At 36.2% G+C, this 23,148-nt stretch overlaps 1 protein-coding gene across 2 annotated transcripts in view; it reads right to left on the minus strand.

Moving 5' to 3' along the window:
* The window catches only part of PPP2R2A (protein phosphatase 2 regulatory subunit Balpha), an 84,982-nt gene that overhangs the window by 23,546 nt on the left and 38,288 nt on the right, over nt 1-23,148 (minus strand). For both annotated transcript variants that reach the window (XM_082402843.1, XM_082402844.1), the window contains one exon: nt 8,037-8,134. In XM_082402843.1, coding sequence (XP_082258969.1) covers nt 8,037-8,134 — 98 coding nt within the window. The remainder of the gene's footprint in view (nt 1-8,036; nt 8,135-23,148) is intronic.

The following is a 23,148-nucleotide window of genomic DNA, read 5'->3' on the forward strand; positions in this document are numbered from 1 at the left end:
CAACAGTTACTATCTTTCATGTGTAAAAGGTCCTTAAAAATAATTAGGAAAAATGTTAACACCCTCCTCTGAAAGATGAAAAGGTCATTTACCTAAAATATGATCAGCAAATATATGTATAACTACTCATCATCATTAGTATTCAAAATTAAGGAATAATGTTTTGCCTTTAAACTGATGAAGAATAAAAAAAACATGATAATGACCACAGTTTTAATGATGAGAATATGGACAAAGTCATACACTACTGGGAGAAGTATAAATTTACACAGCTTTTCTGGAGGATAATTTGTCCATACTTATTGAAAGCCTTAAAAAGGTACTCAACAATTCCACTTCAAAGTATAACCTAATGAAAAACAATGTATGCAAAGATGTATGAACAACTTAATGCATAAACAGCCTAAGTCAAGTAAATTATGAAATGCTATAGAGCCAATTAAATTCATATGGAGATCAACGTTTCTCAACCATGTTAATTTATGTGCAATGCTTCCTTGCTAATACATTCTGCAGATCCCACAAGGTACATGTTTGTTAAACTGTGTCATTTAAGTTATAAAGACAGACTATGTTCTTCCAAATGACACATGCATTTCTTTCCACTCAGGGTTTGCAATAGTCTCTTCACTTCCCTGACTGAGACTGAGATTAATCGGAGAAAACGTTAGAAGTTACAGGGGCTTCCCTGGTGGCGCAGTGGTTGAGAATCTGCCCGCTAATGCGGGGGACAGGGGTTCGAGCCCTGGTCTGGGAAGATCCCACATGCCTCGGAGCAACTAGGCCCGTGAGCCACAATTACTGAGCCTGCGCGTCTGGAGCCTGTGCTCCGCAACAAGAGAGGCCGCGATAGTGAGAGGCCCGCGCACCGCGGTGAAGAGTGGCCCCCGCTTGCTGCAACTAGAGAAAGCCCTCGCACAGAAACGAAGACCCAACACAGCCAAAAATAAATAAATAAATAAATAAGTAAAATTAAAAAAAAAAAAGTTACAGAATGATACATACAACATGATACTTTTTCTACAAAACAAAATAGAGCCCCAGAATAAACACAGATACATAAATTGATCTTTATTCATGTGATGGGATGATTTTGGATTTTTATCTTATTCTTTGTGGAAATGATACACAGTTTTCATATTTTCCACGATAATCATATTAAGAATAATCAAGAGTTAAAAATGACTTCTTTGAAGTAACATCACTTGACGTTCTATAACAGCTAATTAATTCTAAATATATAAAAAACTGCCTTGTGTTTTTACTAACTTCCTCTGCCTTAAATGAAACTGTGAAAACACAGAAAATATTTACTTTGCTCCTAGACCAAAACGTAAAAAATTTTAGAAAACATTAACTGTATTTTCCTCTGATCACATAAAAATGAGAGAAAAAAAAATGGACATTTTTTAAGTTTCCAAATAGAACACTACGAAAACTTAGTTACTGTTTTTTAATGCTCCTTTAATCCTATTACTTGTTAGAGACAACCATTTGTTTTATATTTCAAAATATAGTTGACCCTTGAACAACATGGGGGTTATGGGTGCCAAGTCTCTCTGAGCAGTGGTAAGTCCACATATAGCTCGGACTTGGCCCTCTGTATTGTGGCTCCACAGCTGTGGATTCAACCAACCATGAATCCTGTAGTACTGCAGTATTTACTATTGAAAATAATCCATGTGTAAGTGGGCCCACGCAGTTCGAACCTGTGTTATTCAAGGGTCACCTACAGTTAGTTTAAAGAGTTTTTGAGTTTTGTGAAACAGCAATTCAGGGACAGTGACAGAAATGGTACAAAACAAAATCAATTCATATCAGATAACAAACCATTATCAATGCATTCAGCAACCTAGGGGAATTTTCTAGAATAAAGCAAAATACAAGATGGGGTAAACATAAAACAAACAAAAAAATTTCTAACTTTTTCCAAGCTGATCACAGTGATGGTAGTTGAAATACTTGAAGATTTTACAGGATCCTATTAAATTATATCCAATAGTAATAAGCTAATGCTCATTCACTGAGCTCTTATTATGTACTATGCTAAACAATATGTAATCTAGAAGAATATCAGTCATAATTTCCTGTTTACAAAACTACAACATAGTGGGAGAGATAAAAAGGATACCTGGTTCAATCAATTAGAAAATCAAATCAAGTGGTATTATTCTTTACCTATGATATTCAAATAAAATTTAAAGAAAATGTGTTAAGTTACAATTAATATACAGTTGATCCTTGAACAACGCGGGTTTGAACTGTGCAGGACCACTCTTACATGGATATTTTTCAATAGTAAAAATGACAGTACCACAAATCAGCAGATGTGGAGGGCTGACCATAAATTATATAGGGATTAAACCCATGTAGTTCAAGGGTTAACTGTAACGCTTTAAAATGTTATAAAATCTAAAATAGTTAATGTGCTATTATTCAGATTATCTAACTACCCAGAATAATTTATTTCTAAACCATGACACAGAATAAGAGCGGGGCATAGAGCAAATAATTTTAATTACTGGGAATATTAAGAGGTAAACTGAAACTAGAAATCTGGATAATAGATGGCTGAACAAGAGGGGTGGCTGGATGAATGAATAAATACAAATGAGGACTAGAACCCAGGTCTTTAAACTCTCAGGGTTTTCAAACTCATTCCAACTTTTCCCTCTCTAAGCCTCTACAGAGAAAAACATCATACCTTAATGGCTACTATTAAAAAGTCTGATGATCAAGTACTTTCCTCATTACTATAAAGTTAATGAAACTGATTTTCTTGTGTGATTTATACCACTTAAGCTCATTACTTAGAGGAGTAAGATTTTTTTTCATTGTGGATATTCATCCCAATTTATACAGGATTAGCTTTTTTTTTTTACCCACTTGACTAGCTGTGTGATCTTAGAGAAGACATTTATCTTCGCTAAATCTCAATTCATTTATAAATCTGTAATAAATTGAGACATAGTAAGTGTGCATAACATCTTCGTTATTTTACTGTGAAGATTAATAAGATTTAGGGAGCTTGGCAGAGGGTCTGCAATATAAACTGTTGTTGCTATACCCATGTCAGAATGGGAAAAGCAATGGACAGGGAATCGGGATATAAGGGTTCTAGAGCAAGGGTTCACTTCTTTGTTAACTGTATGACTTTCCACGAGTAAACCTGCTGTCTGAGCCCCCCAGTTTCTTTATTGGTAAAAAGAGATTGCATTACCAGAGGTTACAAATTTGGGGCCCACAGACTACTCAACTCCCAAGGGTCCATGGGATTTTATAAACTTGGATGTGGTAGAAATTTACATGTTATTTTTACTAATCTCTAGCTGAAATTCAGCATTTCTTTCAATTATGGATGTAGCAGCAGGCCACAATATTAGCAATACCATGACTTTGTCACTATAGAAATGACATATTTTAAAATCACACTTCAGCTGTTAGTCACAAAAAAGCACATACTGCTCAAAAATAAGTGTTTTTAATAAATTGAAAAATATATTTCAATAGTTTCCTTCACAATCCTATGTATTTTATGCAATTAAAACATTCTTGAAAAGTCCACAGACTTTACCAGGCTACTGAAGGAAGCTACATCACAGAAAGGGTTAAGAAGCCCTGCAAACCCTATAAATTTTAGCCCTTAATTTCTATGAACACACCATATACATATAAAGTTCAAAACAGGCAAAACAAGTTCACAGTTAGTTCGGGATAGGGGGGTAGTAGTGACAGGATAGAGAGGCTTCTGGAGTGCCCGTAATATCCCATTTCTTGACCCAGATGATAGTTACACAAATGTATTTGTTGTGAAAATTCATAGAACTGTACACATATAATTCTATGCATTTTTCTATATGCATGATCTATCTTGGAAAAACGGTTTAAACATATTTTTAGATAAGATAAACTTGAAGCTGTATTTTGGAGCTTTTATCATTATCCTGGTATTGGAATACAGTCAATTTTAATTTTAATTTTCTATCAGGTTAAGTCCCCAAAGGAGTTTATAATTAATAAATAAATAAATGAATGAATGAATGAATGAAAAGTGATGGTGTCTCTGGCTTCCAGAAATTCTGATTTGGTGGTTTTGAAGTGCAATCTAGGAATCTGCATTTTAACATTTTGGTTAAAATTTTTAGGTGGTTAGGTGCATTTTTAGGTGATTCTAACATTTTGTACTCTGAAAGCACAACCTTAGATTTAAAAATTGAATGAAAAATGAAGGCAGTTAAAGCCTGGTAGCTTAGAAAAGGAAGCTTATTTTATAGATATTTTGATTTGGAAGAAACCACAGTGGTAGTATTTTCTTGAACTTCTCATATTCTTTCCACAATATTCCTGACAGATGGGCATCCAATTCTTGTGTACTTATTTCCACACACAAAATAAACTAACCTCTTCTTCCACATGAATCCCTAAGTTACAAGACTCTTCGTAGTCTCTTCTTCTCCTGGCTTTACAGCCTTAGTCCCTTCAACCATTCCTCTCCAATGTTTCTAAATCTGCTATTCTGCTTGGCACACAGGAAGTACTATGTTAAGTGAACGGTGCCACATCACTCTAAAACAGTAGGATCTGTCCCTTCACTTAAACAACAGACTAAACCAAGCCCTTTGTATAAACGATACTGAATTCTGTTAAACCACATCTTGATTTTGAGTCCCATTCCAGTCTTTCGCTTTCTTCTATACTCTGTTAAGGAGTTTTGGGAATACCACATTAAGAACAAAAAAATGAGAAAGAAATCCTAGAAAGTAACCAGCAGTCATAGAAAACAGAAAACAAATGCTGCATAACAATCTAGAAAGAAATCAGAAAGGAACCACCTCTCTGCTCACTTTTCTCCTTAACTGTCCCTTAAAAATATCAACCCTCCGCCAACACTTTAGCTTATCATGTATATCAAAAAGCCTCAGAGAAACCTGAAGAAGTTCTGAGCAATCCAAAGCCAACAGGAAACCAACTACTTCAACAACTGCTGATCATTTAACATGAGCACCCATAGAAACAAAGATCCCTTAAAAACTACGGAACACCACAATGTAACAGCTGCATGGAATCTCCCTCCAAATTATCATTATCAGAAGGAATGTATCGCACCATCCACTCTGTTGTCAAAAGCCATTATATACAAGCTGTGAAAATTAGTAAGATGGGTCAGTTATTTCAGGACATGCTATAAAGAACACTGGATTAGACTCAAAATTTTGGACTCTGACCATGTGATGCATATGATGCCTCATGGAAATAGATTTACCCTTGTGCCTCAATTTCCCTACACGCCCTGCTTCCATCACAGAGATTCTGTCAAACAGAAAACTATTCAAACGTGTTAGTTATAAAAATACTATTAAATAACAGCAGAAAATGTTACAGGAACACCAGGCTGAAATATACTCTGAATAAATACTCTGAATATACTCAGGCTGAAATAAACTGAATTAAGACCCTGTTTATTGACCACCCAGTTTCTCTGCCTGGGAAACAGAGGGACAGGCAGCAAAGTGTGCCCGACAGGATGACAGGAAGGGGACCTGCCACACCTGAAGGGTAGAAGTGAGACAGAAAGGTGGGTTAAAGATGTCAAAGTTTGATGTGCAAGGTTCACTGCTGCTACAGTATGATCTTTTCTTCTTAATTAAGGGCAATAAAAAAAGTGAGTGGAAATATGTAAATCTCCAGTCAAGTGAGTTTTAGCAAGGAACCCTGACACTGTAGACACTGTAGTTCAAACATCATTGTGTTTTGCAGAGAGAGCTAGCATCATCATCAGGGTCTAAGAAATGCTCACTTGTTAAGCGCCAGTGTACCTTGGAATGTATGTATAATAGCTGTGGTTGTTAGAAAAAGCTGGATTAAAATTTAGAGATCCAAGTTCTAATCCCAGAGCTTTGCTATTAAACTAAGCAATATAACTTTGTTATGTAAACTTCTGTTAGGATTTACCTAAACATTAGGAAAAGACTATCTCTAAGTTCTCTTCCAGTTTTTAAACTGTAACACTATTTTACAGACGTATAGCTGTGAACTCATAAAATCTAACCTAAGTATGTTAGGTATTGATGTAAATGTAAGGTACATACATTTATAATCAACGACATAGACACTGAATGTCCTGAAGACAGCATTATATTAGAAGCTCCAGTATAAGACAGGGCTTAAAAATGTGGAAAATATATTAGGTAAAATGCATCAGATTAATATTAACAAGATCAAGTTTCAAGAGGGAAAGCCGATAATTTACCATCTTTGTTATTTAATCTATCCCTTAAAAAATACACTGATATTTACACTAAGTAATTTTCAAAAGACACGTTACTAATCTGAGTTTCTAGATAATTAATTTTTGTCTTTAACTCTTAAATGCAGTTAAGAATGACAGACAACTTACACTTTTAAATAACACAAAGCCCCCATATGAAATGTAGGCTCTCTCAGAAACCCTCAATGTAAAGCCCTTCAAGATGGAAGTGCTTAGGAAGCAAACTTAATTTTAAATGCTTTTCTCCAAACACCCTTCTTTAAAACAAAAGTGTAGACTGCCATAAATTTTCAGTTAAAAAAAAAAAATACACGTAAGGGCAGAAAATGCCTACGGGAAAGCCAGCTCTAATTTCTGAATAACAAAATTAACACTCACATTTTGGTTACCTAACAGGAAAGACATTAGAGCGCACTGAGAGATAACATGTTGGAAGTTCTGGGTTCTGGTTGTTAGCTCTGCCATGAAGAAATCAAGTGATCCCTTAATAGCCTGGCTTTCTCACTTGTAAATAAAGGGAAACGGTAATGACCTGTAAGGTTCCATTTCGACTCTTAAGTATTTCAAAATTCTTATGGTCACATTTTTAGCTGCTTGAAAACAGGAACAAAAACTGATTTTGCCCCCCTTCCCACAAGATCATTCTCTGTCAAGAAAAGCCTGAGTCTTATTTTCATCCAACCAAAAAAATAATAATAAATAAAAGGAGACATATTTAGTGTTTGTGCATCTTCGAATCAGACACTGTTAATCATTTCTTTTAAAATTAAATTACCTACCTCACTGGGTGTTGTGAGGATTAATTCATTAGTGTTTGTATAGCACTTTGAGATCCTCAGGTCAAAGGCGCTATAGAAGTGCAAAGTAGTAGTATTATTACTAGATTCTTGCTTATTTAAGGAATTTCACAATCCTTTAAAAGCTAACTCTGTGTTATGATTTAGACATCTATTTGTAAAACCCTGCATTTTATCCACATTACTTTTAACTCTTCTTGAATATCTTATAGATAGACAGGGGCAGAATGTTTGGAAACAAATGATAAAGGTTTAACTTTGATCTACAAATGGAGGGAGAGACTAAGGGAAAATCCATTGTGACAAATTTTGTTCAGCATAAAATTTTAGTGAGAAATCTTGTCAATCAGATTTAGAAGTGTGCCTAAGTTGTACCCAAAACAAAACAAAACCCTACTTTAATCACAGATTCTGCAATGAGAAATTCCTTTCTTCAAAGAGAAAAGGAAACAATTTTCAAATCGACTCCACTTTAAGAGGGGTACTGAGCTTATAAATTACGTTACATGCGTATACATGCAACTGTCATTTAAAACCTTTATACTTAAATCCCAGTAATAGTATTAGTATAAACTGATGTCAAAATAATTGAGCAGCTTTTTCTTTAAACTACGCTCCCACCCGCAATTACACAAAGCAAACTATGCACTGAAAAGAGGTCAAAGCAATTTTAGTTTATGGAATTTTAAGAAAAAAAAAGAGGGCCAAGGCTTTTAAAACCAGTTAAAATCTTTTATTCCACACTTCCCACCCCTTTCTCTAACCAAATCTTCTCACAATTAAAACAACACACACACGTACACATACACACACACAGAGCTAAGAAAACCAGAGCCATCTATACATTGGATACTCTGCTCGATAAACACACTTCTTTAAAAATCTGCCAACATCCTCTGACGAGATTCTCCAGCATAAGCTCCATTCCCAAGAGCAAACTGAAATTTAGATATTAAACTTTAAATACTTACCTCCTGCTCCTGTTGAAAGATGACGACTCTACCACCTTTATCTCCGGTTGCTAGTAATTCTCCAGAATGATTAAATTCTACTGTAGAAATTATATCTGCTGTATAATTGAAACAAAAATGAAAAAAAAGACATTAGTTCTTCTTTCCCAACTCACTACAGAGTTTCTTAATGAGAACTTAGCATGTTTCTCCTAATATATTCCAAGTCTATATATCAACCTGCCATCAGAAATAAAGTAAATCTAAAGTTCTTTCATGGATATTTTGGTTCACCCAGAAGAAAAAAAAACTCCCCAGAGTAAACCAGTGACACTATTTTAACAAACAGGAACACAACAAATAATAAACACTAGTGCTTTATTAATATTTCACTAAATTCATGAATGTAAAGAAATCAACAATTTGTGAAACATTCTATGACAGCACCATTAAACATTAATATCGATAATTATTGTGCTAATTTTTTCTGATATACTTTTGATAAGCTTCTTTATGCAAACCCAAAGATGGTCTATAAAATTAAGACGGATATAAATAAAACGGAAAAATTTTCAAAATGTAAAAATAATTGCAGGTGGAAATTTAACAATTACAAATACATAAATTCAAATTACGGTCTCTTAAACAAATGTTTGCAAACAGAGCACGCTTCTACCAGCAATGCTTTGTGCTGTGCACCTTCAATATGCACAGCTCTTCCTGCGGCTCCCAAACGCAGCAGGGGCTACTAGAATCAGTCATGTTACACCCAAAGTCGGTGCTAACTTCACAGTCAAGTTCAAATAAAATTATCAGGGTTTTTTCCTTGCTTTTTGACACCAGAGCCATTTTCCTAAAGAAAAAAATCTAAGTTACAGAATGGGGCATTAAGATAAAGCAATTACACTATACAATTCACCATTTTCACAAGCATTATGCCAAATTAGGAAAGACCCCATCATACGCATGTTACATAAACAATCAAACTTTTACTACAGGAGAAGGGTCATCTTCTTGCCTACATTAGCTAACTGTAAGAATTTTAAAATGTGACTTTATATAGTAAAGAACACTGTATACTTTAAATTTTAAAACTTACTGACCAATGTATTGTATCATATCAATATCCTGTCCAGCACAGCATTTTACCATTTTCATTTTAGTGATTTTTCCAAGTTCAGCTTGATTTTAGAAAGCTTTCTTTGCTTCCTCCATTGTCTAGGTCCAAGGCACCTTACCTTTTTGGAACTCTCTGAGAACCTACTGAAAGTTCACATGCTCTCCCAAGAAACTATACATATTTAACTACACACAAAAATTTGCATATAATTTTAAAAGGTTTGGACAGCATCCCACCTCCAGGTTAAAACCTTTAGCCCAGACAACTCACTGTGGCCGGTGGTATCAGGAGGAAAGAATAAATCTAGTGTTTACACTACATGCATATGTAACACCACGGTGTAAAACTGAATATACTGTACTATTCTGTAAAGCCCAACATCAATAAATACTTAAAAGCCATTCTATTAGGTGCTCTGTACTGTATTTACTTCTGTAGTGAATATAATAAAGGATTAAAAACATACATAGTCCCTGCACTTAAAGCACATTATAGTATAGTTACAGAGAGAAAGTAAGTAGGAGCTAACAATATCAGAACAAATAGTTACACCTTATTTGAAGGTTAGATTCTAAAATCAGGGAATAAGGTAAAAGCCATACATAGTAAAAATTATCTTTAAATTCAAATCCCTCAGACAGGCACCACTTTGGAGATGCAAACTCTTTCTCTTGTTCTTTTAAGTCCAACTCAGCCAATTTTCCCTACAGCATTGATAGTTTGTGATTTCTTTGGCTAACTCATCAAATGAACTAGTTAATTTGAATATAAAGTCATGCTTCACCAAAAACACCTTATCTCTCGACTCTAGTGTATGCTCTTGGCTTGGTGAAATGCTCACACCTGATACCAACTCCAGATTCATTCTCCTTTTCACTCAATGGAATAACAGGAAGAGTAGGCTCAGTATTTAAATTATTTCCTCTTTCCCCAGGTCCAAATTGTTGCAGCCACCTAAATTAATTCCTTGTTAGGCAGATGAACTATTACAGATAAGACTTAACAGGGCATATGTCAGTGATCACGGTATGACCAGCCTGGCTGGACTCTCTGTTGGGCAGTAGTAAAAAGCAGGGAGGACAGAATGCTGCAGGATGGGCTCCATTTCTAATGGGGTGAAATGTCGATCTTCCTTAGGTGAACTGGACAGGGGGAAATCTAGAGGTGATTAAGTCAGTAAGGAGATCATTATAATAAGAGGATTGAGGAGATCTGGGATGGGGGTGGTGGCGGTAGGGATTCCACACCTGTATTATTCTTAGAGACAGAACAAGAATCAAGGAATAAAACAGCAGGCACAATACCCCCAAGTACTGAAGACATTACTGACTCACATAGCTGGTTATAATGAGGTCACTGAACATCGGATGGGGAAGGGAAGGAGACGGGTGTGCACGTGCATGGTGGGAGCACATGCATGGGGTGTGGAGGGGAGGAAGGAGAGGAGGAAAAGACCAATAATGTAGTGCAGGACGCAACAGGAATAATAAGACATCTGCTCTTACAATGTGTCACTTCTTATCCCAAGAATGGTTATTTTACAACAAGAGCTGCAGAGTAAAGTGAAATGATACGTGTTTAGTACCAAACCAGCTTTGCAGCAAGGGTACAAAACTCTTAGAGGTACACTTGAGACAGGCTGAGGAACCCTAGAAACAAATGGCCTACACAGTGAGAGGCTGAACGTCAGGAAATGACAAGAAACAAAGATCTACACCATAAAAGTCAACGCACTTTAAATCCTTTAGGGAGAGAAATATTGAGCGAAAGGCATACAATTTTCTCATTTTAGATATTTTTAAGACACTACTGTTTGTGACTATCTTGCCAAAAGCCAATGAACAAACAGAAAATTTTAGAAATAGCTAACCAAGCCACTGATGCTTAGTGAGTAGTGTAGAGGAATTTTATTTGGGGGAGGGGTGGGCAGGCAGACTCATGGCCTCCTTGCTGTGATTTTTATACTGCATATATTTAATATAGCCATATTTCAGATAGGTAAATTATTTTCCTGGCTTGTATGATGAAAGTAAATAGGTACCATGCCATGGTGTTCCCTCCTCCTTCCCCACAATAAAAGCAAGGGGAGAAAAGAAACACCTTGATTTCTGGATGCTTGGCCATTGCACATGTGTGAGAGAGCCACCATATACACAAGCACCTACCTATTAAATCTCCAAGTGTATGACTGCTTTTAGAGTTTTTCTGAGCTGTAAAATGCGGAGATCTCACAAGGTCTCACTGGGAATATGACATATAAAAATGATGAATAAAAGGGAGAATAAGATCAAATTCTGCTTTGTAGACCAAGAAAAATATCCAGGAATCCATTATGGAGTATGCTACGAAACTGAGCTTTGAGCTGTATGTATGTGCTTCTACACCCTGGTGTGCCAAGAAGGGGATATGGGTTTGCCTGGATACTGCAAGCACCCAAACCTGTAACCTCCAGTTTTGAGCAAGCTCTTTCCCTCAGTATGCCATACAAACATTTCTGTTTTCAAGTGTGCCAGGATGTGTAAAAGATGAGGAAGCATGGCTCTAAAAATAGTGCTCCCACATCACGTGCACTGATACCCAAATGAGGTTGGTCAAATACTGCTATCTATGTTTTTGAAAGTAACAGTAACTCTGCTCCTAGAAAATATTCTTCTAATGTTCTGATTCCTGTGCCACTGAAAAATATTACAGAGTAGATGACTGCAGGAAGTCTACAAGAGCACTGTTCAACAGAACTCTCTTGTTACCATGGAGGTGTCCTATATCTGTGCTGTTCAATACAGTAATCACTAGCCACATGTGGCTCCTGAATTTTTAACTTTAGCCATGTGTCTAGGGGCTATCATACTGGACAGCCTAGGTCTAAAACATTATAGAGTAGACACTGACTTCTACTGCAAAGCCAAGAATGCTGGAACTAGGAGAATTTTGAACGTTTAAACAGTGCACTATGGGTAAAATAAAACTACCGTGCACACACACACCCAGATTGTTACCTCAAGGAGCAGGCTGAAAATAAAAATGCATTTCAGGAAAATTTAGATTCCTGGATACTATTTTTAAAACAAACTGTTAATGAAAGCCTCAAAAACTTGAGAACACTTTACTCTTGAGATTAAAGTCACTATCATATACTTTAAAAAGACAAAGACATTAACCTCACTGTTAGAGTCATATTACTGGACTCAAGGCAGGGTCCGGTATAACACATCAACTAGGTCTGTTCTCATAAAGCAACAAAAAACTTCAAAGAACAAAAAACTTCCTCTTCTAAAGAGAAAAATAAGAATCTTTCCTACAACCAATAAAAATGTTATTTCACAATGGAAAAAAACAACTGTGTTAATCATCTAAAGAACATTCTAATACAGTTAATAAAAAGGAAGGACTCTATCAGAACATCAGTCAACGGTCCTACTGTGCCTGAAGTCAACACACAGCCATTTTAGGCACACACTAAAGGCAAGATTTAAAAGGCACAATCTGATTTTTGGTAAGAAAACACAATGTTTTTGACCTTTGTTATGAAATTCTATATACTATTAATAAAAACCAAGGAATTTATAATGTGTTATACAAAATGGAACTCTAATTTCTTCCAACCTCTTCGTTCTAGACTGTCAGCGCCCAGGTTTCACCCTAAGAAGGTGAAATAATCACTTTCTTTTGGGGGTGGAACAGCAATTGGTGGTGGTGGGAATGACAACAGTGGTGTTACTGGTCTGTTTTCACTTCATCAGGCACACCACACCGTCCCCTTGTTACCTACCTTCTCTATTTCTTATGTACTCTAATAAGCAGAATAGGACACAATCAGACAACCGAAGGTTCAAAAGTATAACATGCTCAGCATAAAAATCAGATGAGGGAAATTTAATAGATAGTATCTATAAATGGTAGTAATTAACAGTAATGACTAAATATTAAGTGACCAAATTATTATTAGCTCTGACATCCTCTAAATACTTCAACTCCTGCACTGAAAGACACTTTATAGGGTTACTCATTGATTTTATAATTCCATTTCAGGACTACAGTCCAAATAAATAATTTGAAAGAAACCAATTAAAATTAGTACCAACACGGTTATAAGTGAATTATTTACATACAGGCATACTTCATTTTATTGCACTTCCCTTTACCATTCTTCACAGGTACTGCGTTTTTTTACAAATTGGAGGTTTGTGGCAGCCCTGCGAGGACGAAGTCTATCAGCGCTATTTTTCCAACAGCATTTGCTCACTTCATTTCTCTGTGTCACATTTTGGTTATTCTCTCAATATGCCAAACTTTTTCATTATTATTATTATTTTATTTTTAACGGTGATCTGAGATCAGTGATCTTTGATATTACTATTGCAAAAAGATTACAATAGTTAGCATTTTTTTAAAAATAAAGTGTTTTTTCATTAAGGTATGTACATTGTTTTTTTAGACATAAATGCTATCGCACACTTAACAGACTACGGTATAGTGCAAACAACTTTTATATGTGTTGGGGAACCAAAAAAATTCATGTGACTATTTACTGCAGTCATCTGGAGCCAAACCCTCAATATCTGAGATGTGCCTGTTATGAAATAAGCTGAACGTATTTCACACATCCGATAATGAGGAAATATAAAAGTAACCTCTAGTACACAGGTTGGAAAATTATGGCCCACCAGCTGTTTTTGTAAATAACGTTTTATTGGAACCCAGCCATGCCCATTTGTTTATATATTGTCTTTGGCTGCTGTCACTTGACAACAGCAGGGTTGAACAGTTGAGACAGACTGAAAATATTTACTATCTGGCCCTTTACAAAAAATGCTCCTCAACCCCTGCTCTAGAATATTAATATAATTGGATATTAACATTAAATGAACAAATATGACTTATGTGGGTACAGAGACACAACAAACTAATGTCAAAGCACACACTGTCTACACACAGGTACAACGATAATGTGCCAAGCACTATACTAAGTGAGCATTTACATATATCCTCATTTAATCCTTATAATACCACTATGATATAGACATCATTTTCAATTAATAGGAGTGTACGAAAGCACGGAGAGATTAAGTAACTTGCCTATCACACCTCTGTCAAGTGTCAGAGCCAAGATTCAAATTTAGCAGGTGTGAACAATCATATGGATAAGGTAGCAGCACAGAATCCTATAAATCACTGGATGATGAATAAAGAAATAATATATGTGTTCAGTTTACTGCTGCTTTTTCATTGCCAAAATGTCTGTGTTCAATAAAACATTTAGAGTCAAACTACATCACCTTTATACTATTTACTAATGACCCCATTACAGTTACTTGTAGCCCTACCATAAAACTGAGCATTTTTTTAAGCACCTGCTATATTCAAGGGGCTGGGTGATCCACAGTCTAAATTCTACCCTCTAAAGAGGCTTATAAGCAGAATGTAATCACAACAGATAAACAGTTAACCAAGAAAAGATTTAGTAAATGTTTAAGAGAACCAAAGAAGGAATATTGTAAGGCAAAATAAACAATTATAAAATGAATTCTAAGACATAAAGACTGAGTAAATATATAAAGATGCTCCCTTTGTTTTAAAAATAAAGGGGGAGGAATCAACTAGAATAAGCTGCTTACATATTTTTACCCATCTGGATTATAGATTCCCAAAAGTTTCACTTGAAACAGTTAACATAGCATCCACTGAATGCTGACAAACCTGATTCTGTTATTTTTCTCAATATGATTAGTCTTTATTTTTAAAATTATTTTTTACTGACCTAAGAGAATTTTTATTAAATAAAATATATGTTAAATATAGATACACTTTTTAATGAAACAAGAATGTGCAGTATTTTTTCAATAAAATTATGTCAGATCACAAACATTTTTACTTAATCCTAAATTTAACTTAACCTGGTCCAACCTGTTATTCTTATTCCACCCAGAAAACAATGCATATACTTTAACCCGTGTCGCAAATTCACTTGCTCACAAAAACATTACTGAGCACTTACTGTGCTATCACTGAGACATCAGTATTAAGAGCCCCCCCATAAGAGCAGCTCATACTTACACAGTGGTGGGTACTGTGCTAAGTACCCCTCAATATGATTAGCCTTTAAAGCTAACTAACACAGAAGAAAATTTAAAAGGTTAAAATTCATAAAATACTATAAACATTGCTGCAGCAAATAATTCTAAAAAATTCAGGCCTATCTACTTTAGGCATCACAAGATAGCATAAATCTCACGACAAGAGGTTCACAAAAATTCTATGAATAATCACTATTTCTTAAAATTTTACATTTTTAATATTATCTCAAAAGGGACCGCTCTGGGGAAAAAAGCAAGTATCTGTGAAGACTTGCTGCAAGAGCAGCTGCCAGCGTGGACTTCTGGGTATCAGATGAAACTTTCACGCCTGGAAGAAAATGAGCTTATTAACAAGTTGGCTATGCTGAATCTTGACTTTTTGCAAATAATATTTAATTTTCCACAAAACTCTACTAGGTAATCAGTCTCCTTTCCTTTTTGTTACATTTCAGTAAAAACAAAGGTCAACAAAGAACACTACAACTAACTGCATAAACGAAGGCGTCCCAAAAAAGTACCAATAAAAATGTGAAGTAACTTAGCACTTCCTCTTTCAAAAGGCTGAAGTGAAAGACAAAAGTCAAAATTAAAAATCTGTAATTGGTCTTCCACTTCTGGCCATGGGGGAGTAAGACAATCTATATTCAGCCTCTAGCTATGAATGACTAGAAAACGGAACAAAATATATGAAACTGTTTTCAGACAACAGACAACATGGAGTTTAGGACTGTGAACTCTTAGAGAAGAGTAAGTGAGCCCTGTATTTGCCGTAACTTACCGCCTGGACAGTGCAGTGAGTCAGAAAGAATCCAAACACAGACCAGCAATCTCACCGGGTTGTGGAGTCAGAAACTGGGGGTTAGGGAAAGCCAAAGCAGCTAGATTTTGTGGATAGAGTACAGAGAGAAAGTTCAAGGGATCTACAGAGATCACTTAAAATCTTTGGTTTAATACTGATCTGAAGACATGTGGTGTGCTGCTCCACAAGGCCTAGAAAAGAACCATCAGAAAGCTTACAAGGGCTCAGAATAAAGAGGTCTCCCACTCAGTCAGAGTAAAGAAACCTCATAATTAATAAGGCATCAGGTAGAGTCCTCAGAAGGGTATCACCTTAGGTGAGACTAAATCAGCACCGTATTGAATTTGTCTTGACAAAGCTTAAAAGCAAACACTGAAAAACTGATCTCAAGTAACTTAACTACGTGCAAGGACGGAATCCGACAACAACGTAAATTCACGTCTGGCAACTAAAATCACCAGGAATGTAAGGAAGCAGGAAAATATGACCCATAACCAGAAGAAAAACAAACCAATAGAAACAGAACCAGAAATGACAAAAGTGATGGAAGAATCATTTTTAGAAGATAAGGGCCTTAAAATAGCTGTTGTAAATATGCTCCATATGCTCAAGACAAAGAAGGAACATCTGAAAATGAAAAGTACACAATTTGAAATGCAAGATACACCGGATGGGAGTAACAGATTAGATGCTGCAGTAGAAAAGGTCAAGAACTTGAAGGCCTAGTAACAGAATCAAAATGATACAGAGGGGGTGAAAAAAGGACAGACTTGACTTGTAGGATAATATCAAGTGTTCTAACATACGTATCACTGCAGTCCCAGGAAAAAAGGTGGGGAATATTTGGAAAAAAGACCAGTATGTAAGTGCTCAAGCATGATGACAGTATATGTAGAATAATCAAACCAAGGGATAAATGCAGACTTACAAAGGTATACAGTAGTGGCAACTCAATAAACTTCATTAGTTTTTTGTTAGTGATGTGACTGCAAAATCATGAAGAATTCCAGCATTTCAAAGCATAATCTTCCCCTTACTTACAAAGTAAACTTCAGTATACACATTAAACACATACTAAAAGTACCAAATAGAGTTGGGTTTTAGGCTTAGAAAATAAAGTCTTTTTCAACACCACGAACATTTGGCAGAATATTCTAAATCATGCAGACCATGGGACAACTTCTTCCTGTTCAAGACTGTCCTGCAAACTGCAGAATAGCTAGCATACTCGGCCCATGCCTAGTAAGTGCCAATAATGCCTTTAATCATTGGTAAAATTAGGTAAAAAAAGAATTCAATAGGACTAGAGTTTATTAATATGTATATATTTGATAAAAGGTATGGTGAAGATGTAATGGTCATAAATCTTTATACTCAAAGATTTTTACTTTATACTTCATATACTTCAGAGTTATTAGGAATAGAAGAGTTGACAATAATTATAGAAGCTGGACAAATCCTTTTCCACGCCTGACAGATTAAAAATAGGTAGGGAGGCAGGGAAGGGAGAAAGAAAGTACAGACACTTGAAAAATATAATTGATACACACACACACACACACAGAACTTTATACCAATATAAAAATACGTATTTCTTCCAAAGAGCTTTGCAATTTAAAAAACTCAGGTGCAGCGACAGAGCCCCTTAAAATATTCTACTTATAAAGACCACATTCTCAATCACAATAAAATTAGCTAAAGATTAATAACCACTGGTTCTAATCAACCACTGAGTAACCTTAAAACTCTAAGGGCAAAGATAAAAATCAGTACTGCAATAAAAAAATTTTAAAATATTTACAGGAACATAAGTATATAAATATTTAAGAGAGTATTGTTCTTTTTTAAAAAAAGAGATACAATGATCACTATAAAACTAACCAACTTATAAAAACTGAAAGAATAAAAAACCTGAAATCCCACCACAAGGGATAACCATAAGTAATTAAGGAACAATCTTTTAAGCAAACTCATGCAAATTGCAAAATATGTATCAGATCTATTGAAATTTATATATGTTATGACTTCTGTAAGACCAATTTCAGTAATGGAATTATAATTAAAACTAACTTTACTCTTTTTTTTTGATCACACAAATAACTACTTTGTAAAAAACTATAGTCATCTACTCTTAACCCCTCTTCTGAGAGAATTTAAGTATAGTATATCCTTCCATAGTTTGTCCACATGTACTTCCCGTGCTCAGTACAAAAAAAAATCTACTGTACTGAGAAAGAATGTTATCTACATTATATCGCTGAGTTAAAAAAAAGTTACAAATCATATTTGATCCTACTGGTATAACATAAACAAAACGATCAGAGCATTATGGAATTGGTGACAAGAGCTTAGACAGGGAGACCAGGTAACAGATACACGAATGATAGACGAATCTGTACAAACTAAAAAAAAGTAATGAGGTTGCACTACACACCATTCAAATGACTAAACTTTTATTTAAAAATTGACAATGGCTGGTGCTGGTACTGAGCAACTGGAGCCCTCACATATAGTTGGTAGGAATGCAACCCACTCTGGGGGAAAAATTTGGCAGTTTCTCATAAAGCTAAAAACAAACACCATGCAACCCAACAACCACATTACTAGATGTTTACCCAAGTCAAATGAAAACTTATATTCACACAAAAATCTGAATGCAAATGTTTATAGCAGCTTTATTTGTAATCACCAAAAACTGGACACAAACCAAATGATCCTCAACTGGTGAATGAATAAACAAAACGAGGTATATATCCATGCAGTGAAGCACCACTCAGCAAAAAAGAAAAAAAGGAACAAAGTACCAAGAGAAGCAGTAACATGGATAAAATCCAAAATGTATCACGCTACGCGACAGAAGCCAGATTCAAAAGGCTACACACTATATGATTCCATTTATCTGACATTCTGGAAAAGGTATAACTACAGGGATAGGCGTGGGGTAGAGGTTGACTACAAGGGAACATGAAACTTTCTGGAGTGACGGACCTGCTTTTTATGTTGGCTATGGTAGTGACTGTATGGTTTTTATCAAAGCTTGAAGAACTATACATAAAAGGAGAAATTTCACTGTATGTAAATTATACCATAAGAAAACAAGAACAAAATCCAACTACTGGAATCTCATCTCAGACATGCCAAAATCTGTCTCTTACGTTTTACTTACTGGTTACAAGATGCTTTCCTGCTCTAAAACCTTCAAGGTCCTCTAAGGATTACCAGAAGATTTTTGAAGTACTGCCTGGCATTCAATCTCCTCCACAGTATGAAGACCTCCCTTAGGTATACCATCCTACTTCCTAGTACCACAGCACTCACCAAATTCTCCAGTGAAGCTGATGTTTTTACACCTCCCACATACATACTTTTGCCCACCCTCACTACTCCTTCTTTAGCTTGGATATATTGTCTACCTTGCCTGAAATACCTTCTTTCCTCTCCCCCTTCCTTCAGCCCTTCTGTACGTGCTCCATCAGGGGAAAAAAAAAAACAAACAGAATTAATTCATATTAGATTTCTGGAGAGGTAAAACTACACCAGAAGATTAAAATCTATAGATGTAATAGAAGAAAAATGTGATTTTTACACAATAACTAAATAGAAGACAAGTGGACTAGGAAAAATACTTCTATTTCTAGAAACAGTTCATATGACATAGGAGAACAATTCACAGAAGGGGAAATACTAGTAAAACATAAGGAAAGACCCAGTCAAAGCAAATTAAATAAATTTTTTAACAAGACACCATTTTCCATCTCCTAAACTAGAGGGAAAATACTAATTGTTCGTAAGGCTGGTATCTGCCTACACTGTAGATAGAAGTATATATTATTACTGTAGAAAACTACTTCATAATTTATATCAGAAGCCACAAAGCATTCATTCCCTTGGAACTTCATGTCACTAAGTCATCCTACTGAAATAATCCAAAAAAAATTTTAATGTATAAAGATACTAATGTCTTTAAAGTATCTAAAATGTTAGAGAATATAAGAAAACATCAAATGTGCTTATTCTGCCAATATCCTTTCACATTTTGCTCTAATTTTCCCTGATATCCTCCTCTGTTTTCACCCTTTCCCTACCTACAAGCCCTGGCTCTTCATTAACCATTAGGGAAGAGCAACAAGAACCCTGGGGAAACAGTCTCAGCTCTGCTATTAAGTAATAATTTGACAGTGAGTAAGTCGATTAATCTTCATGAACTTCAAATTCCTCATTTGCAAGGAAACATTGATAGATGATCTCTTCAGAGGATTTGTCTTTCACAGAGCATGTACACAACATGTACTCAGACACTTAAACTCAACACATCTAAGGGAGGAAGAAAACAGACTACTGGCTGGAGAAAATTAACATGCTTTTACTAGGATGCATAAACTTCTAATATGCAAAAAATTGAAGACCTAAAAGAACAACACATCTGCAACAGTTGCATAACTCTACCCGTGACCACGGATCTCTGCTAGAGATCTCACTCTGACAAAAATGGATCCCAGATTTATTTCTTAACATGGAACTCATCAACAATAGTGATTTAATGAAAGCTACTTCCAGTTAGTTTTAAGCTAATCAATGATGAAACAGGAATGGAACCCAGACAATGAAGTTGCTCTGCTCAACTTCAGCCACTGCTGCAGCAGTAAAGCACCAGAGATCCTCGTGTCATCTGTTGTTAACTCACACACCTTCACGAGATGGTATCTTCCTTGCTTTTATACACAAGTCAGAAACTACTTAATACATGTACACATAACAGAAAAGTTCCCCATTTTTCAAGCGTCATGGAACAAAATTTACATAACACAAGAGTTAACTGAGCTGGATCTTTTCGTCTTCTATAAGTTTATTTTATCATAATTTTGGACTTACAGAAGAGTTACAAAGACAGTACAGAGCGTTCCCACCTACACTCACCTAGTTTCTCCTACTGTTTACATCTTACATTACTATGGTACATTTGTCACAACTAAGGGATTAACACTTGAATATGATTACTAACTAAACTCCACAGTTTTGTTCAGATTTCACTAGTTTTTCCCTACTGTTCTTTTTCAGTTCCAGGATACCACATTAGCTTCCTATGGTCTGTGACAATTTCTCAGGCTTTTCTTGTTTTTGATGACTTTGACAGCTTTGAAGAGTACTGGTCAGGTACTCTGCAGCATGTCTCTCCATTTGGGACTGTGTTTTCCTCACAGCCAGACTACAATTATGGGTTACTGGCAGGAAGATCACAGAGAGGAGGTGCCATTCTTATCACATCACATCAAGGGTACATCCTACCAGTATGACTTATTGGTGACAACCCGGATGACCTGGCCAAGGTACTGTCTGCCAAGTTCCTCCAGTCACTCCAACCCCCTAGAATGTACTCCTGAAGAAACCACTAAAGGGACAGAGAGAGAGAGGGAGAGGGAGGGAGAGGGAGTGTGTGTGTGTTAAGCTCCAGCCCTTTGAGGGGGAGTAGCTAGTTAAATTATTTGGAATTCTTCTGTATAGGAAATTTGTCTCTTCTCCCTCATTTGTTTATCCAATCAATCATTTATCAGTAGGAACTCACAGGCATTAATGTCATACTTTGGGTTATAATCTAATAATATGTAATTATTGTGTTGCTCAAACTGTTCCTGATTTGGCCACTGAGAACTCTTTCAGACTGGCTCCTGGGTCCCTCTGACATATTCCCATCCCTCTGGTTTTTTTGAGCACTTCTGGAATATTTTTTTTAATGTGTAACTTTCAGATATTCTTAATATTACCACAAATTAAAGATGACTTCTAACTCATTCTATAGTTACATACTAAGTTTTAAGAACTGAATTCTCTCAGTTCTGAAGAGAAGTATAAATATACTGAGAACAAAAGGAATAACTAGAGCACCATAACTAACTCTCATCCTTGGATTATCTGACCATGACTGAGATTTCTATCCTGGAATAGATTCTCATTTGGTCAGCTGAGGTTCTAAAAGTTAAGAAACGGTGTGTGTTAGCCTTCTTAGAAGTTTTAGCACATGCCTACAACTTGGATTTCATAATTCTAATCTTCTGGTACTCACTGCTTTTTTTTCTTTTCGGATGTTGGGAAAGTCGGGTGAGAACACAGCAGGCAAACTACTCTCCATTATAGTCAAGGGCCTGCTGTCAAACCATCCTGGCACATAAAGGCACAGAAATTAATTCTCATTTTGATCCAGTTTGTTTCAACACTTAAGAGTTCTCATTAAGAAGCCTGTTATCTTGTAAAGCAAATAACGTCTAATAAAGATGTTAAAAAAATAAAATAAATGTAAAAAAAAAAAAAAAGCATGTTATCCTTGTTCAGACACATGACCATTTTCACGGTCTTTTCTCCTCTCTTCATTTAGTATATACCCTATGCGGAGAACACTGAACTTCAGGATTGCCCCACACAGCTAAGCAGAATATGATTCACCCAAATTTCTTCTCAAAGGTAACTAATTACTCCCTAGCATAGAAAATACTTTGCTGGATAATGCAGCTATAAAATGCTAGTTTTTTGATAAAGGGTAGGCAAGCTGAAGGTATAGTTATTTCCCTACAGACCGCTATGATGTTCCTTTGTCACTGTTGACCTCTAGAGGGAGCTCAAAGTTCTCGTTACTTTTTCCCAAAGGTCAGGACACTCCTCCCACAAGTTTGCTGTGGTCAAAATTTAAGAACATTTTATTTCGGCACCCCAAAAAAGAAGGTTAAGTGTATGCCATCCCTTTAGCAATGTCTTGCCCCGCAGAAGTGAGGAAGACGTGCCCTGCTCACCTGGCTCCTGCAGTGAGCAGGCCCCAGCCACTTCTGCCCCTCTCCCGTCCCGACTCCTCTCTCCCTCTCTCCTGCGTTGCATGGGCTAGGGCAGATCACTGTAGCCTGAAAGGCTGCAGGGAGGGCGGCACTCCTGCTGCCGGTAGCAGCCAGTGCACCTCCACCTCCCTCCCGCCAGGGCACGCTGGCATGGAGGTGAGGGGAGGCTGCTCGCGTCCGCTCCGAGGACTGAGGGATCATTACCTTAGCACACCTCTACCACATTCTTGGGGCCACATCTGCAGGGAACTTGTGCAGGAAATGACCAGAAGTCAGACTGGTCATTTCCCCACCGTCAAATTGCCATTTCTTCTGTCTG

Source organism: Balaenoptera borealis, assembly GCF_965194805.1.
Source record: "Balaenoptera borealis genome assembly, chromosome: 8".
Classification (NCBI taxonomy): domain Eukaryota; kingdom Metazoa; phylum Chordata; class Mammalia; order Artiodactyla; family Balaenopteridae; genus Balaenoptera; species Balaenoptera borealis.